General features: G+C 44.5%; 1 protein-coding gene across 1 annotated transcript in view; it reads right to left on the reverse strand.

Annotated features, from left to right (window-relative positions):
* The window catches only part of ITIH6 (inter-alpha-trypsin inhibitor heavy chain family member 6), a 33,271-nt gene extending 20,939 nt beyond the window's left edge, over positions 1–12,332 (reverse strand). Inside the window, 3 exon segments of the mRNA XM_024117630.1 lie at positions 5,539–5,655; positions 10,365–10,579; positions 12,224–12,332. Of these exon segments, the coding sequence (XP_023973398.1) occupies positions 5,539–5,655; positions 10,365–10,579; positions 12,224–12,332 (441 nt within the window).
* Positions 12,333–17,167: the final 4,835 nt, after the last annotated feature.

A 17,167-nucleotide genomic window follows, 5' to 3' on the forward strand; every position in this document is an offset into this window, starting at 1 on the left:
AAGAAACCTCCCGATAACCTAGATTCCATTTCGTCTCCACAATTTTGTTCTTTACTTACTCATATCTTCATAGTTCCTTCAGTTGCTCTTTCTCTGGGCAGCCCTTCCTTGATTGCCTAGTCTGATCCATGCCCTTCGCACCCAGATATTCCCTGTCCCACACTATTTGCTGACTATCTTATGTGGAATATTTTCATTCTCCATACAGATCTTGAGTCCTCTGAGAACAGGGCTTAGATTGCTACTTCCTCTTGGCTCCCTTCTCCATGACAATATTTAGTATAGGGCTACACTCAGGGAATACAATATGTAGGTTCTAATATTATGGTACCATTTATAGGATACTTGCTATGCTCCTGGCACTGTACTTTAGATGCATCAGCTCATTTCATCTTCACAGCAACACAATGAAGGAGGTACTAATATTATCCTCATTTTACAAGAGATGACATTAAGGCTCAGAGAGTGGAGTGGCTAGCTCAAGGTCACACAGCTAGTCATTGATGGACCAGGGATTCAAATCTGTATTTTGGAGGCGGTAAATCCAGTGATTTTAAGCATACACCTTCAACCTTTTATAGAGGTGTGGATTCTAGAAACCACAGGAAGGACATTTGTGGCTTGCCTTTCTCTACATCTTAAACTGATAGAAGATGCCTTGAATGCTTTTAAGTGGATCAGAATCTTTCCTGCCATAAGATGAACTCAGGGGATAGGTCACACATTCTGGGATCAGGAGCTGAGCACCAGGGACTTCCCTGGTGGTCCAGTGGCTAAGACTCCACACTCCCAATACAGGGGGCCCCAGTTCAATCCCGGGTCAGGGAACTAGATCCCACATGTCACAACTAAGAGTTCTCATGCAGCAACGAAGATCCTGCATGCTGCAACTAAAAAAAAAAAAAAAAAAAGATCCCACATGCTGCAACTAAAAAGATCCCGCATGCCACAACGAAGATTCCACACACTGCATCTAAGACCTGAAGCAGCCAAATAAATAAATAAATAAATAAATAAATAAATAAATATTTTTTTCAAAAAAGGAGCTGAGCACCATACTCCTGCTTCCATTGAGAGGGCTGACACATAAAGGATGGCCTTCCCTGAGAATATCCTGTTATCCAGGGACAGATTATGTTTTTAAAAGTATGTTGTTTAATCTCTTATTACTTTGAGATTTTCCAGCTATCTTTCTGTTGCTGATTTCTAGTTTTATTCCATTTAGTCTGAGAGCATACTTTGTATGATTTATATTATTTTAAATTTGTTAAGGTGTGTTTTATGGCCCACAATGTAGTCTATCTTGGCAAATGTTCCACGTGAGCTTGGGACAAATGTGTATTGTGCTGTTGTTGGATAAAGTGTGGTGTAGATGTCAGTTAGATTCAATTAAATGATGATGCTGTTCAGTTCAACAATGTCCTTATGGATTTTCTGCCTGCTGGATATGTCCATTTCTGATATAGGGAAGTTGAAGCCTCCAACTATAATAGTGGATTTGTCCATTTATCCTCGCAGTTCTATCAATTTTTGCCTCATGTATTTTGACACTCTAATGTTAGGTGCATACACATTAAGGATTATTATGTCTTCTTGGAGAATCGACCCTTTTACCATAATATAATGCACCTTTTAATCCCTGACAATTTACTTGCTCTGAAGTGTACTTGGTCTGAAATTAATATAGCTGTTCCAGCTTTCTTTTGATTAGTGTTAGCATGGTATATGTTCTTTGCATCCCATTACTTTTATCTATCTGTGTCTTTATATTTAAAATGTGCTTCTTGTAGAAAACATAGTTGGTTTTTGTTTTGTTTTAATTGACACTGACAGCTTCCGTGTTTTTTTTTTAATTTTTAAAATTTTGTTATGGTAAGAACACTTAACATGAGATCTAGCCTTTTAAATTTTGAAGCAATTTTTAAGTTGGCCGTACTGGGTTTTTTTTAACATCTTTATTGGAGTATAATTGCTTTACAATGGTGTGTCAGTTTCTGCTCTATAACAAAGTGAATCAGCTATACATAAACATATTATATGGAAGCTTCTGTCTTTTAATTGGTGTATTTAGACAAGTCATCATTAAAGTGATTACTGATATAATTAGATTAATATTTGCTATATTTTTAACTGTTTTCTCTTTGTTTCCCTTTTTTTTTCTTTGTCTTCTACTCTTTTCCTGCCTTCTCTGGTTTCAGTCGAGTGTTTTATACGGTCCCATTGTCTCTCGTCTCTTAGCATATCCATTATGTTAAGAAAATTTCTTAGTGGTTGCACTAGAGTTTGGCAGCATGCCTTTACAACTAATTCCAGTCCACATTCAAATAACACTATACAGCTTCATGAATAGTTCACATACCTTGTGACAGAGTAGTCCAATTCCTCTATCTTGTCCTTTATAACATTGCTGTCATTAATTTCACTTATCAGTAAACTACATTCACTGAATACATTGTTGCTATTATTATTTTGAACAAATCGTTATCTGTTAGATCAATTAGTTAAAAAATAAAATATATTATTTTACTTTTATTTATTCTTTTTTTTTCAGGGTACCTAAGACTTACTGAGAGCATTAAATTTATTTGATATTTATCTGTTTCCATTTATGTTGCCTTCATTGTACAGCGAAGTTATAGTTACAATGTCATTCTCTTTATTTTTTATTTTTTTAACATCTTTATTGGAGTATAACTGTTTTACAATGGTGTGTTAGTTTCTGCTTTACAACAAAGTGAATCAGTTATACATATACATATGTTCCCATATCTCTTCCCTCTTGCGTCTCCCTCCCTCCCACCCTCCCTATGTATTATTGTTATGCCCAGTAGTGGGATTGCGGGGTCGTATGGTAGTTCTATTTGTAGTTTTTTAAGGAAACTCCATACTGTTCTCCATAGTGGCTGTATCAATTTACATTCCCACCAGCAGTATTCTTTCCCTAACAATCTTCCTTTCTTTATGTAGATCCAAGTATCTGAGCTATCCCATTTTCATTCTCTATGGAGAACTTCTTTTAACATTTAGCTGTGCAAGACTGGTCTACTGGTGACAATTCTCTCAATATTTGGCTGATAAAGTCTTTATTTTTCACTTTGGAAGGACAATTTTGCTGCATACAGAATTCAAAGTGAGTGGTGTTTTCCTTCAACTTCCCTTCTCCTTCAACACTTTGAATATTTCACTACACTCTCCTTTTCCTTGCATGGTTTCTCAAGAGAAATTCAACGTAATTCTTATTCTTGTTCCTCTATAAGTAATATATTATTTTCTGTGGGCGTTTACAGGATTTTCTCTTTGTCTTTAATTTTCTGCAGGTCGAATAAGATATGCCTACATGCACTTTTCTTGGTATTTATTCTGCTCAGTGTTCTCTGAGCTTCCTGGACCTGTGGTTTGATGGATGTAATTTATTTTGGAAAATTTGTATCCGTTATTCCTCCAAATATTTCTTCTGTTACTTTCTCTCTTTCTTTTCTTTATGGGGTTCTCATTACACATGTTAAACTTTTGTACATGTACACAGTTCTTGGATATTTTGTCTTTGTTTTTTTTCTAACATCTTCATTGGAGTATAATTGCTTTACAATGATGTGTTAGTTTCTGCTCTACAACAAAGTGAATCAGCTATACATATACATATATCCCCATATCTCCTCTCTCGTGTCTCCCTCCCACCCTCCCTATCCCAGCCCTCTAGGTGGTCGCAAAGCACTGAGCTGATCTCCCTGTGCTATGTGGTTGCTTCCCATTAGCTATCTATTTTACATTTGGTAGTATATATAAGTCCATGCCACTCTCTCACTTTGTCCCAGCTTCCCCTTCCCCTTCCCCGTGTCCTCAAGTCCATTCTCTACGTCTGTGTCTTTAATCCTGTCCTGCCCCTAGGTTCTTCAGAACCATTTTTTTTTTTAGATTCCATATATATATTTTTTTCATTCTTTTTTCTCTTTGCTTTTTGGTTTGGGAAGTTTCTATTGTCATATCTTCAAGTTCATTGATTCTTTTTTGGCCATGTTCAGTCTCCTAAAGAGCCCACCAAAGGCATTTTTCATTCCTGTTACAGTGTTTTATATTTCTAGTATTCTTTTTAATTTTCTTAGGATATCCATCTCTGCTTAAATTTGCCATCTGTTCTTGTATGTTGCCCACTTTTCCCATTAGAACCCTTAACATATTAGTCATACTTACTTTAAATTCCTGGTGTGATAATTTCTAAGCTCTGCCATATCAGTTTGGTTCTGATGCTTGATTCATTTCTTCAGATTGTTCTCCTTTTAGCACTCTTTGTATATTTTTGTTGAAAGCCAGACATGTGGTATGAGGTAAAAGGAACTGAGGTAAATAGACCTTTAGTGTGAGGTTTTATGTTTATCTTGTTAGGAGTTAGGTTGTGTTTGTTGGTTGCTGCAGTTGTCGGTGTCAGAGACTAAAATTGTTTCTAGAGTCCTTGTTTTTGTTTCCTATGTTGTCTTGAGTTTCCCTAGAGACTCTTTCAGAAATAGAGTACAGGCTTACAGTTCTTTCAACTGTAACCTCCTGCTTTTACACAGGAACCCAGCTGATATGGTGGTCATGCATGGTGGGAGGAGAAACATTCTATAGTTCTAGGATTAGGTCTCAGTCTTTTAGGGCACCTAGCCCCTGGAATATGCTCATCATAAGTTCTTTCAGCTTTTGTCCTGCCTTAGATGAAATGGGAAGACTAAAAAGATTTGGAGTTGGGTATATCCCTTCCCATACATTAAAGGCTAGAGGAGACAGTTTTCAATACTTCACTTCTCCCAGTTTAGTTATATTCTCATAAAACACAAGTCAGTTAGCCTTAGGTCCCATGGGCTCTGTGGTTCAAAATGTCAAGGAAAAAAGTTACACTGTCCCAAGACACTAGAACTGTATATTTCTAGAACCCTAGAGTACTATGGTTTGAACGCTGCTTCCAGAACTTTATGGATTCAGGCTCTAAAGTCAAAATCACTTTGGCCTGTGGCTCCAGGATTCTGTTTAAAGGGTGTTCTGGTAGGTGGGGTACAAGACTGAAGCCTAGATGGACCCAGGACTCTATGGCTTCTAAGCACTATAAGGCCAGTGCACTGTATTCTTCTGTCTATATAGTCAAACAAAACAAAACAAAACGAAACAAAACCAAACCAAACAAAGCTGTGGCCCCTTGACAGTTCTGAATCTAAAATGACTACAGTTTAAATGTTTTTGACTCAGGCTTTATGATGCCAGAGTACTCTAGCCCAAAGGCTCTATGACTCTGGGCCTTTATGAGACCTGGAGGTTTGTGGTTGAGGCTCTTGATGGGTTCAGGCCCCATAGTCCTATGTTTCAGTGTTCCTAGGATTCTGTGGCTCCATGCCTACGTGGCTCCTGATATGTAAGGTACCAAGACTAAGGTAGGCCTAGGCCTATAAGGTCCAAAGGTGATGGGATGGCAGGGTGTCTTGTCTCAGGGAACCACTGTACCAGCACTCTCTGCTTTCTGAGCTTTCTAAATCAAGAGCTATGAACGATCCCCAGGGTCCTTGTTACCTGCTTCACTTTGGTACCAAACATGGAGCCGCTCGCGTCAATAACAAACACCACGTTTTTCTCAACAGGTGGAAGGCTCCTGGGTGCAAAGTAATGAACAAAATAGCCATCGCAAATCTGGAAAAAAAGAAGTGGAATCAACAAAAACTGTGAAAGCCAGTCTAAATCAAGTCCCCTCTTATTTTGCTGCATAAAACCCTGCTCTTTTCCTTCCTAGGCCTTATCACTGTTGCTATTAAATAGGCATTTGTGGGATTGTTTGCTCAATGTCCATCTCCTCCACCAGAAGTGTATCTCTGCTGGTCAGGCTGCCAGCCAAGGGCCTGTCCCTGAGCTGTGGAGAAAATGAGACTGGCTTGTGGCCCAAGGCTCCAGGGATCAGGATCTCTGTAATATGTGAGTTCCTGTCTGTGAGAGCTGGGCTTGCATAGTCTTGAGGGCCCCTAGGGACGTTTTGCCTGGGCTCCAGGAACTGAGAGTGTTGTTTTAACCTCCCTCTATAGAGTGAGCCTGAGGCCCGGCTCCATTGCTGCCAGGGGCTGGGAGTTTGCAGGGCCTCCCTCTCCTCCTTAAACCTCCTTTCTGTTGTTGCTGGGCAGAGCAGGGAGGGGAGGAGGGAGCAGAGGCTGAGTGAGCTATTTGTTCAGAGGGGATTGGTTAGACCAGGTGCAGATGCCTTGGGCTATCGGGGATATGATTGGCTGCTGACCCCCTTCCCCCACTCCATCTCTCCTTCTGCAGAGCCTGGGGCCTGGGACAGTTGAGGGAAGGGGAGAGGGGAGCTGGAAGGGCCCCCAGGGCCAGTGGCAGCTCAGCCTAAGGAAGTATAGGCTTGCTGAGGGTCTGTGCTGCCCAGGAGCCTGAAGCAAGCTCTGTCCTGGGGTAACCAGCTTATTCTCCTCTCAGCCCTCCAGGCATTCTCTGGTCACAAAGCTGGACACAGGAGGGGGGTGGTGGAGAGCAGGAAGGAGATGGGAGGACATCTTGTTCTTCCCCTCCACCCCAGCCTTTGAATTAATTCACAAGCACAAGCGTAGGCTTTGTCTGCACTTTTTCCTGGCACTCTACAGCAGTTCCCCAAGCCCTGGGTCAACCATCCTGCAACTGCCCAAGCCACAGGCAGAGTCCAGCTGTCCTTCTGTGTTCTTCCCATACCTGGGTAGGTGAGAGCTTCTGGGAAAATCACATTCCTACCTCTCCATGGTCCCAGGCTCACCAGTGGCCCCACACCTCACATCCTATTATATAAACAAGAGGCATGACCCAGGTCACCAACCTCTCACACTCCCTTCAGCTGTCATGCCACCCCATTCTCAGGAAATGCCTCCCCTCCCTCCTCATGAAAAAATTAAGGGCACCAGGCCATGTCCCTTGCACTGCCCACCCCACCCTTGCACAGGGTCCACACACCTATATGCCTCCTCCCTCTACTGAAAGACAAAACAATCCTTCCCTGACCCCATGCATGCCCAGCCTCCAGTACCTCCTCCACCAGCAAGACTCCTACTCTCCAACCCAGCCCATGCACCCAACTGGGTCTTCATTACAGTTTAAAAATTTTGGTGTTTTTTCCATCCACTAAGACAACCTCCATTCATCCGGATCCCACCCAAACTTCAAATCAGCTCCTTTCTTCCCAGTAGCATGCCAAGGTGATGAACTCGGCAGATGCAATGGTCTTCTCACCTCCGGTTTACTCCTCTGCCCACTGCAGACTGGCTCCCACCCCCACCGCTGATCCATCTCTCACCAAAGGTAGCAACGGCCAGTTGGTTGGAACACTCAGTGGGTGTATTTCAGTTCTCATCAGACTGCACCTCCCTGATATATTTCACAATTGACAATCACTTCTAGTCCTCCGAAGAATCTTTTCCCCTGGGATCCAGAGATGATGAACGCTCCTTATTCTCCTACCAGCTCTCAGGCCCATCGGATTCAGTCTCTTTCTTCAGCTCCATTTTCCCCCCTGTCCCTTAAACAGTGTTGCCTAATATTTGTCTGTCATGGCCTGCAAAGAAAATGATGACGTTTGTGTAGCACAATGGAGGGAAGTGGTGGGGATTTAGAGCCCTGAATAGGCTGATGGCAGCTCGTGGGGCCAGATACCCCAAGGGCTGTGGAGCTCAATAGCTCCTAGACTGGGAAGCTCTACCTTAGCAACTGCCATCCTGGATCTGCTCTTCTGGCTCTATACATTAGGCCTGGGTCACCTCCCTAGCTCTCTTGGATTCAACCCCTGAATCTCCACTGCTGACCCCACAACTCTTTCCCCAGTCCAATGCTCTTCACTCTTCCCCCTCCACAACTTCATACCCACTCACCACTGGACCTGTTCCCTTGGATGGCTGAAGCCTCCAATGTATGCTGCCCAAACAACAAATTCATTACCTTCCTCCCGTCTCACCCTTGCGTGTCTTTGTCATTTAGAGGCACCATCATCCACATGGTCACTCCAGATACAAACCTGAGTGTCACCCCTGAATCCTCCTGTGTCCCTCACTCCTCACATCCAACCAGCCACAAATTCATGCCGGTTTGATCTGCTGGATATGTCTCAGGTCCACCCCTCCTCGCCATCCCAAACAAATGAAGCCCAAATTTAGGGCTCCTTTCCCTCTGGTGTTTCCCTGCTTCTCCTGGGGGCCCCTCCCATCCATGCATCGTTTCAGCAGCTGCACAGTCTGGTCTTTCTAAACACAAACCTCATAGCGTCATTCCCTCTCAGGGCTCCCTGGGCATGTTCAACATAAATTTTATGTTCCTTATCAAGCCCCTGCAGCACTCATGGCCTTCAATCTCACCTCTTAGCATTTCTTGGGCCTCAAATCAACACTCCAGGAACTCCAATCCACTTGTAGTTCCCTACACACCCCTGGATATTTCCAGCCTCCATTCTTTGTATCATGCAGCTCTCAGTTTACTAGACTGCTTTTGCCTTCTGAGAGCCCCCTTCCCAACTTGGTACACTTCTTTGAATTCTTTAAGATCCAGGTCAGACTCCCTGACCTCCTCACCCCTCATGATGGCTTCCATCATACTTATGTTGTCATTGACAAAGCACTTCTCAACTTATGTCATTCTCGTGTCTCTCTGTTTCACCTGGTGACAGTGAATAAGATCTGTGTGTGATTCACTTCAGGGTTCCTGACATCAGCCAGCAGTGGGCAGAACGGATTAGGTGCCCATGGAGTGAATGTGTTGGGCTTTGAAAGGCGGGCATACTCAAGTAAAATGGGAGGTGAATTGAGGGGTTCTTGGTTGGGGGATGCAGGAATCATAGCGCACAGTGGATGGGAGTATCAGTCGTACTATTTAATGCCTAGTTCCATCTGTTCTATCTGTATCTTTGCTCCAGGCAATGGTGGGAGAGGTAAAGAATGAACAAGCAGACAAATGCCTCAGTTCACACGTGCGCGCGTGCACGCACACACACACGCGCGCGCACACACACACACACACACACACACCAGGACACCAGGTTAAGGCCCTGCTGCCACCTACTGGCATGATACCCTCAGCTCCTATTCTGAGAGGGTGAATTCCTTCTATTCCCCTTACACAACAGGCCTCTGTTATACCTCTGTGCCTCTGCATATGCTATTCCCCTCTCTCTGCATGCCCTCCCCTTCATCCTATCGGTCCAGGTGGAGGTAAAGTCTATTCAGTTTTCCTATGCTAACTTAAAGGCCAACTCATTCAGGAAGGCTCTCGTGAAACCCTCCTCAGTGGTATCCATACGTAAGCCATTACAGATTTATACACAGCCCTTAGAGCCTTTTATGACTGCTCTGGCTCTATGTATCGGGTTACCTCAGGATGGGACATTTCCAAAGGGAGATTAGGGGCTGTGCCCAACTCATTCCTGACTTCCCAGAGTCACTGAGGGCAGGACTGGGCTAGGGCAGTTTCCTGCTTGATGGAGATGAGTCCACATACGAATGAATGAATGAATAAGTAAGTGCATGAGGAAAGGTGTAACCAAAGCACTATATTAGCCCAGAGCAGAGAGAGGAATTGTAAGTGGGGTGGGGTCATCATGGAGGTGGCACTGAAGCAAGGTTTTCAGGGATAAGGAGGACACTCACCAGTGGAGAAAGGAGGGAGAAGACATTCCCAGGGCGGCAGATAGTATGAGCACATACTCAGGCACAGATGACTGGCAGGTTCAGGTGCTTTGGGACATTGGTGTGTGGTGTGGCATGGTGTGGGGCAGCTGGAGGATGGTTTGTGTGCTGGAGGCAGTGAGAGGTGTGGTGGGAGAAGCAGGCTGGGACCAGACGTCTCAGGCTGCCATGCAATTGTTGTTGTCAAGCCAAGGGTCCCGGATCAGCCTCTACTCCTCTGGTAGAGCGTGGGACCTCTGCACGTTCTTCGTGAGTGTGTGAGCTCAGAATTTAAGGGCTCCCTGTTTAGGCAAATGGCTCAAGTGAGGCAAAAATAATTTTTTAAACTTAGAGACATCCAGAAAGCCCAAGAGAACATGAGAGTATCAGAGCTGCAGAAAGTGTGAGAGACTAATCACTGGCCACTGGTTGCCTTTCCAAAAGGTCTGGTTAAGAGTGGGCTATGACTTGCTTCAGTTAGGAATGTATTCACCTGGATCTTGATTCAGTTTATACAGTCCCGGGTCTCCAACCCTTTGGGGGACACATGTGCCTCACCAGGTGCGAAGTCATGTGTCGCTACACACCGTCCTGTCCGTGTTCACTAGTCCTCACTGATCCCTAGGGAGAAACAAACGCGCACCTTGTGGAGGCCAGCGCCTTGTTTCCCAGGCCTGTCTGACTCCAGAGCCCACACTCTTTCCATTCTCCTGGCCCTCTCACCTGCACGTCTCCAATGATGTCCTCCATGACTACATCATACTGGACCACGAAGTCGGCCCTGATGCCTGAACTGGAGAAGGCAGACTGGTCTTGCAGTGTCGCGCAGAAGGTAATTTGGACACAGGTCTTTCCCCTCTCAATCCTGGTGGATGGGGGCGAGTCAGCCTCACCTGCATGGGTGGGGAGGGGGTAGGTGGGATGGAGAGCTCGCCAGGCTGAAAGCCAGGTAAAGGGACATCAAAAGAGGCAATACCTGGGGAGGGTGAGAAGCAAGCCCTGCACCACCTGCTGTTCCTTGTGCCTGCAACACCCCTCCACCTGCCCAAATGCTACATTCCTCTCCCAATCCTACAACCAGCTCCCCCTACTCTGCCTCTTCCACGGGCCCAGCCTGACCGACCCAGCCCCACTCAGCTCCCAGGCTCTGGCAACATGGCCCTCACTCACAACTTCATCCTGGCTCATTTGCCATCCATCCCGGGATCCCAGTCTCTGGAGGAGCGTCACGTCCCCAGGAGCCTGGATCTCCTCCCGGAGAGACCGTGTCGTGTGTGTTGTGGAGAGAGACAGATACACAGTCAGGGCCTCGGTCTCCTCCCATGCCCCTTACTGCTGTGGGAAACTGCAGCCCAGCAACGTTCTCTTCTAGATAGAATTTCATGTGTTTTCTTCCCCCTCTGGCTTCTTGACTCTCAGAATCACGTGTGTGAATAAGACTTTTAGCGCCTCATGAAATCACAGATGAACTTCTGGTCCCGGATGTTTGCTGAGCTGGCCACAAGATCAACTCCTCTGGAATTTCAGCCCAAGACAAATGTGCATTTAGACATGCCTCTGTGCCTCCTTTTTTTCCAGAAAATGGAAACTAGGGAATTCTGCTCCCCGCCCCCCTTTCCTGCTACAGCTGTCAGGAAGCTTAGGGGCAAACTGAGCCCCCATACTCTCTGAGGCGTCTGCTTACATACATTCCCTTGGCTTCCTTCCTTTCAGAGGTCTTTGTTCTGTTTTATCCCCACAGGATTGGCTCTCCCCTCCGTTTTAACCTTTAACGAGAAGGGGGGAGGGAGCTGCCATTTATAGCTTAGGGTTTTAGCGTGCAGGCTCCAAGGACTCAGATGCTGCCTGTGGGCCCCTGGACAAGTTATTCACACTCTCTAAGCCTCAGGCTCCTCATCTGTAGCACGGGAAGGATAATAGCTCCTCTTTCATAGACAGTGTTTGTGCGAATTCAATGAGATCATTTATGTAAAGCATTTGGAACCATACTTGGATCATAGTAAGTGCTCGATAATGCTAATGATTACAAGTATCATCAGGTCTTCATTACTCTGTACCAGTGATTTGCAGAGAGGAATTTTCTCAAATTCTCACAGTGGTCCTGGGCCATCGATTGCATGACCCCATCGTACAGACGGGAAAAGTGAAGCAGAGCCAGTGAGTGATTTGCCTGCTGCCCCACCTTTGGAGAAGGTCAAAGCTGGGATTTGAACCCAGGTCTGTGTCTGTCTCTCTCCTGTCTGTATTCCATACTGTCTCTCTGGGTCAGCAGGGTCCAAGTAGGTAGGACATCCGAAGCTAAGCAGTTTAGTGAGAGTGGCCACATGACATGGGTGATTTCTCTGTGCCTGTCCGCTTGCCCCTCAGCGGAGGTGTCTAGGTCGGATCAGTGGTTCTCCAATCTGACTGGACATCAAGTTCACTTGCAAATGGGTTAAAAAGATAGGTTCCCGGGCCCCTCCTCAACCTACTGAAGCAGACTCCAGGAGGGTGGGGTCCAGGAATCTGTATTCTGACAGCTCACATAGCGATTCTGCTGTAGCCAGCGTGGCCTTCAAACACCTTGAGATGAAAAAACAAACACCTTGAGATGAAGTTTGAAGCAAGGCTGGCAGCCAGGACGTCTCTCTGGCCTACAGGGCCTGAGATGATGTCCTCTGGGGCAGCCTGCACTTCACACTGTCCTCCCATTGCCCTTTCATTCTCAGTGGTGATTCCAGAGGACAGCAAGTGTGGCCTCTGCATCCCTTAGTAGAATAAATAGGAAAAGGTTACTGATCAACTCATTCAGTCATTAACTCATTCACATTTACTGATTCATTCATGCATTTGCTCACATTACATTCACCCACTCTTTCCTTACTCACACATTCACTCATTCCCCTTTTCTTTCCCATTTACTCTCTTCATCAGTCAAAATGCCATCAAAAAGCAGATGGCTTACTCAATCGGTAAACTGAAGATAAATTAGCGAAGACATAAGTCTCCTGGGGCACAAAGTACTCTAGGTGCTCCCCATCTACTATCTAACGTGACGCTCACGAAGAGCAGGTTGGGTGAGCTAATGCTGTTGGCATATTACAGGCAGCAGGCATTAAGCTAGAGAGGGCCAGAGACATGCCCCAGGCCACACGGGGACCCTGTGAGGGAGCTGGGGTAGTTTAACCCTCATCGCCTGTCTCCCAGTCAGGACTCCTTCCACCAGAGCACACTGACTGCTGACTCATATTCCATAATTAGAATGCGTGTACACAATGCCTATATTTGTACATGAAAATGTGTGCCTGTAACTGTACATTTGTGCAGATGTTCCTCACACAACATCTGTGATTAATAACACACCTATATGCAGAAGAAGGGTGAATCACTTGCTCATCTGGGCTCCCACAAACCCAAGTGGTTCCTTTTGGTGCTGTCACTGTTTCCCTCACTGTTCTTGAGAACAGGCCACCCCAGTACCCAGAACGGGCCATGAACACTGTAGTCACTAGCAGAGGTTTGTGGAATGAAAAAGAAAATGTCAGAGTGAGTTGAGTGAGCATCTGTGACAGATTGGGATGCTGCGTGGGGCCTGTGACAAGCCCCAAGCAGAGAATCAAAGCACAAGTCTCTAGAGTTTTGGAGCATAAGCCATGCTCTTTGTCAAATAATTACCCTCCTTTTGAGAAACAGCTCCTGACACCTGATGATTGAGTTAACAAAGTTAAATCACTGGCCCTGGTAGAGTTTGAACACCTAACCATGGGACCCCAAGTGATCACGCAAACTGAGCTGCCTATCCTAGGCTTGGTGCCATCTGATCCAACAAGCCATAAATTTGGACAGGCAATAACAACACTCCATCACCAAAGAGTAGCGGTATAAAAAAGTCAGTCTGGAGCAGGTCCTAAAAGCAAAAGCAAGTTATAGGAGGTGCAAACTCCCATAGTCCCTACTCGTGCCACACTGCTTGCTCTCCCTCAGCTCATTCCTAGGTCCTTGTGGTGAGTTCCCAATAACCAGCTCACTGAAGAAGAAAAAACCCAGGAGCATGGTTTGCAGATGATGCTGTATGATAAGTAGGAACTAACTGCAAGTTAACAGCCCCACTTAGATGTGACCCTGGTGGGAAGTAAGGAAGGGAAATTCTCCTAGGAGGCAAAACACGGAGCTGTGCATCTGGTTGATCTCTTAATTCAGAAAGTGACCTGGCCAGGGCACTGATCAATGCCAATTAACAGTCTTGTCAGATGGTCAGACACTGGGAAGGAACAAGATTGGAGAACTGAGTTATAACAACAAGGCAGCAAAATACTTAGCGCTTATTACGTGTAAGGCACAGTCTAATTGTTTTGTGTACGTATATATGAGGAGTAAGTGAACGGATCTCTCAGAATGGGCTGAGTGTGAGAATATTTGTGTCTCATGTGAATGCTTACAAAAGGGAGCATGATGACCCAGCCTGTGGAAACCTGTCAACCTCTTTCTCTAGACATTCCAGTGCTTGTTAGATGAGCCAGTGAACAAAACTGCCATTGTAGAAGGGATGGATGTTATGCAGGGATTTGACATGGATTTACCATCACATGGGTTGACTTGGCTACCAACACTGTTGAGTGCCCAATTTCTCAACAGCAGAAACTCCAATATGTCACCATTTCCTGGGGAGACCAAAAAGTCCTTGGATGACAGACAGATTACATTGGACCTCTTCCATCAGGGAGTGGGCATCAATTTATCCTTATGGAAATAATCACATATTCTGGAATGGATTTGCCTTCCCTGGTGCTTTTACCAGCACCACCATCCTTGGATTTTCTAATTACTTTATACACTTTGTACATCATTGAGGTATCTCATACAATATTTTTTTTTCTGGTCAAGGAACACATTTCACAGTGAAAGAGGTAAGACAAATGGTCTAACGACGATGGGCGATCACCCATATGCAACTGCCTTTGCAGAAGTGTGGGATGGCCTATGGAAGATTTAGTTCTGGTGACAGTTAAACACTTTGTGAGGTCTGGGGGCCATCCTGCAGAATTCATTGTATTCTGTGAATCAACAACCAATATATGATGCTCTTTCTCCCATAAACAGAATACATAGGTCTAGAAATCAAAGGGTGGAAATGGGAATGGCACCTCTCATCACTTCACTTAGTGAAACAATTGCAAAAATTTGATTCACAGGAAGTTGAGACTTCCACCTGGCCATTTGGAGTTCCTCATGACATTGAACCAATAGGCAAAAAAAAAGCGTGTTTACTATGTGGCTGGGATGAGTGGTCCCAACTATCAAGGGGATATGGGGAATCTCTCTGCTACACAATGGGGTAGGGAAGAGCATGTCTGGAACTCAGGAGATTCATTGCATGACCATAGCACTGCCATGTTCAGTGGCAAAAGTTCAATGCATATTACAGCCAGCCAATACAAGTAGGACCTCCAAGAGCTCAGATTCCACACAGTCATTGTGGAGGCAACCTCTAGGGTCTCAGGAGCATAATGCACAACATGCAGTTCAGGATTGCTGGACCCACTGGAGCAGGGCTTAATCTACCTTCTATATATGAGTATGAGTCCCAGGAAATCCCCTTAGTACCTTCATCCACATCATACACAGTGATGATCCAAAGATTATCCAAATGATACAATACCCATACACTCACAGGACATGTTGGTTCAATGTACAATCTAGTTCATAGCTTGTAGCATATCTAGAATGGGTTGCAAGGTAGGTAGAAAAGGAAAGGACATCACCCAATAGTTCATAGCTTGTAGCATATCTAGAATGGGTTGCAAGGTAGGTAGAAAAGGAAAGGACATCACCCAAAAATTCCTAGACTGGAGGCTGGAGATAGTAGGTAATAAGATTTGGGGTGATCTCCTTTTTTTTTTTTTTTTTGTGCTATGCGGGGCTCCCTCTGTTGTGGCCTCTCCCGTTGCGGAGCACAGGCTCCGGACGCGCAGGCTCAGCGGCCATGGCTCACGGGCCCAGCCGCTCCCTCCGCGGCATGTGGGATCCTCCCAGACCGGGGCGCGAACCCGGTTCCCCTGCATCGGCAGGCGGACGCGCAACCACTGCGCCACCAGGGAAGCCCCAGGGGTGATCTCCTTTTGAAGGGATGAACGGCAATTGTACATGGATTAATAGTATTATGTTGGACCAAAGCATTTTTCAAAGTGTAAGTTTGGAGAAAAATATTGTTATCCATTTTGTTTTCACAAATGGTTGGTCTCTAGTAGATATTTCGTTTTCTTTTCCTCCCTCCCTCCCTTCCTTTTCTTCCTCTCATTCTCCCTCCCTTTCTCTCTCTCTTCTTCCCCGCACCCCACTCAGCATTCATTCTACCTTGTTTTATTCAGTCCAGGTGAAATGTTGCTGTAGGGTTTCTATTCTCAATGCAGGGGTAAAGGGCAGATAGGATGGTGGGTAATCACCCCACAAGGGAGTGAAAATTGGTCCTTGTGGGGGACAAAAATCACAAAAAACTTTCACAAAAATTACAATAGTTTGTGGCCCTCTAAAGCTTAGCCCTACCTGAGGAATCTTATTCTTTAATATTTAATTTCTGTTACTGGGTTTTCTTGGGTATCACATGAGCAACAATGAGGAAAATACACAAAATGTATGCAAGATCAACACTACAAAACCATGGCAAATAGATGGCTATGATTGGAAGACTTTCAATCTATTGCTCATTCTTGCAGAAGTGACCTGCTTGTGCCTTTTGGCTGTCATTGACTGCCTTTATGTTTGATCCTCAGTAGCTCTGTGTGTTGTCTGGGCTTTGAGAATTAAAGAAAAATGGCTTTTATTTAATTCTAAAAAAGTTATTCAATCTATAATTAATTATGTCAAGTACTGAAAAGGAAAATGTTGATGATACCTGAATGAATATCCAGCAGCTAGTTAAAAGTTTTCTCATATCAAGCAACAGTTAAAAGTTAATTACACTAAAAATAATTTTTAAGAAATTAAAACTTCATTTACTTCTGCTGAAAAAATAAGTTTTAAATAGCATTTTAAATTTTGATTACACTGCTAATATCATCAGTTATATAAATTGCTAATTTACATATGTACTCTGATACCTTACAGTGTAAATAGGTTACATTTAAAGTTGCTCAGCAAATAAAGTTAAATGCTCATAGCTTTTACAAATTGTTAAACTTTTAAACATTTTATTTAGTCATTATAAACCCTGTATTGAATAAAATATCTTATGTATAAAGTACAAATGTACATAGTTATTAAATAGATATACAGTATATCTGTGGTATTCAAATTTCATGGGGGGTAGCAATTAGGACAAAATGTCTAAATAGGATTCTTAGGGAGTGATAATAAAAAACAGATAAACTGCTCTAGGGGCTTATCCCACTCCTAGCCAAATGGAGGATATATGATACATTCTAGAATTATTGGGAATTAATGATATACTGTGGGAGTTCTTTCATTGTAGTAGTGGCCTCCAAGCTGATAAAGGTGACAAAAAACATGAACCAGGGTCTATCCCCATTTCCCCTGGCACCCCCTCTTCC

Source organism: Physeter macrocephalus, chromosome 21 (assembly GCF_002837175.3).
Source record: "Physeter macrocephalus isolate SW-GA chromosome 21, ASM283717v5, whole genome shotgun sequence".
Classification (NCBI taxonomy): domain Eukaryota; kingdom Metazoa; phylum Chordata; class Mammalia; order Artiodactyla; family Physeteridae; genus Physeter; species Physeter macrocephalus.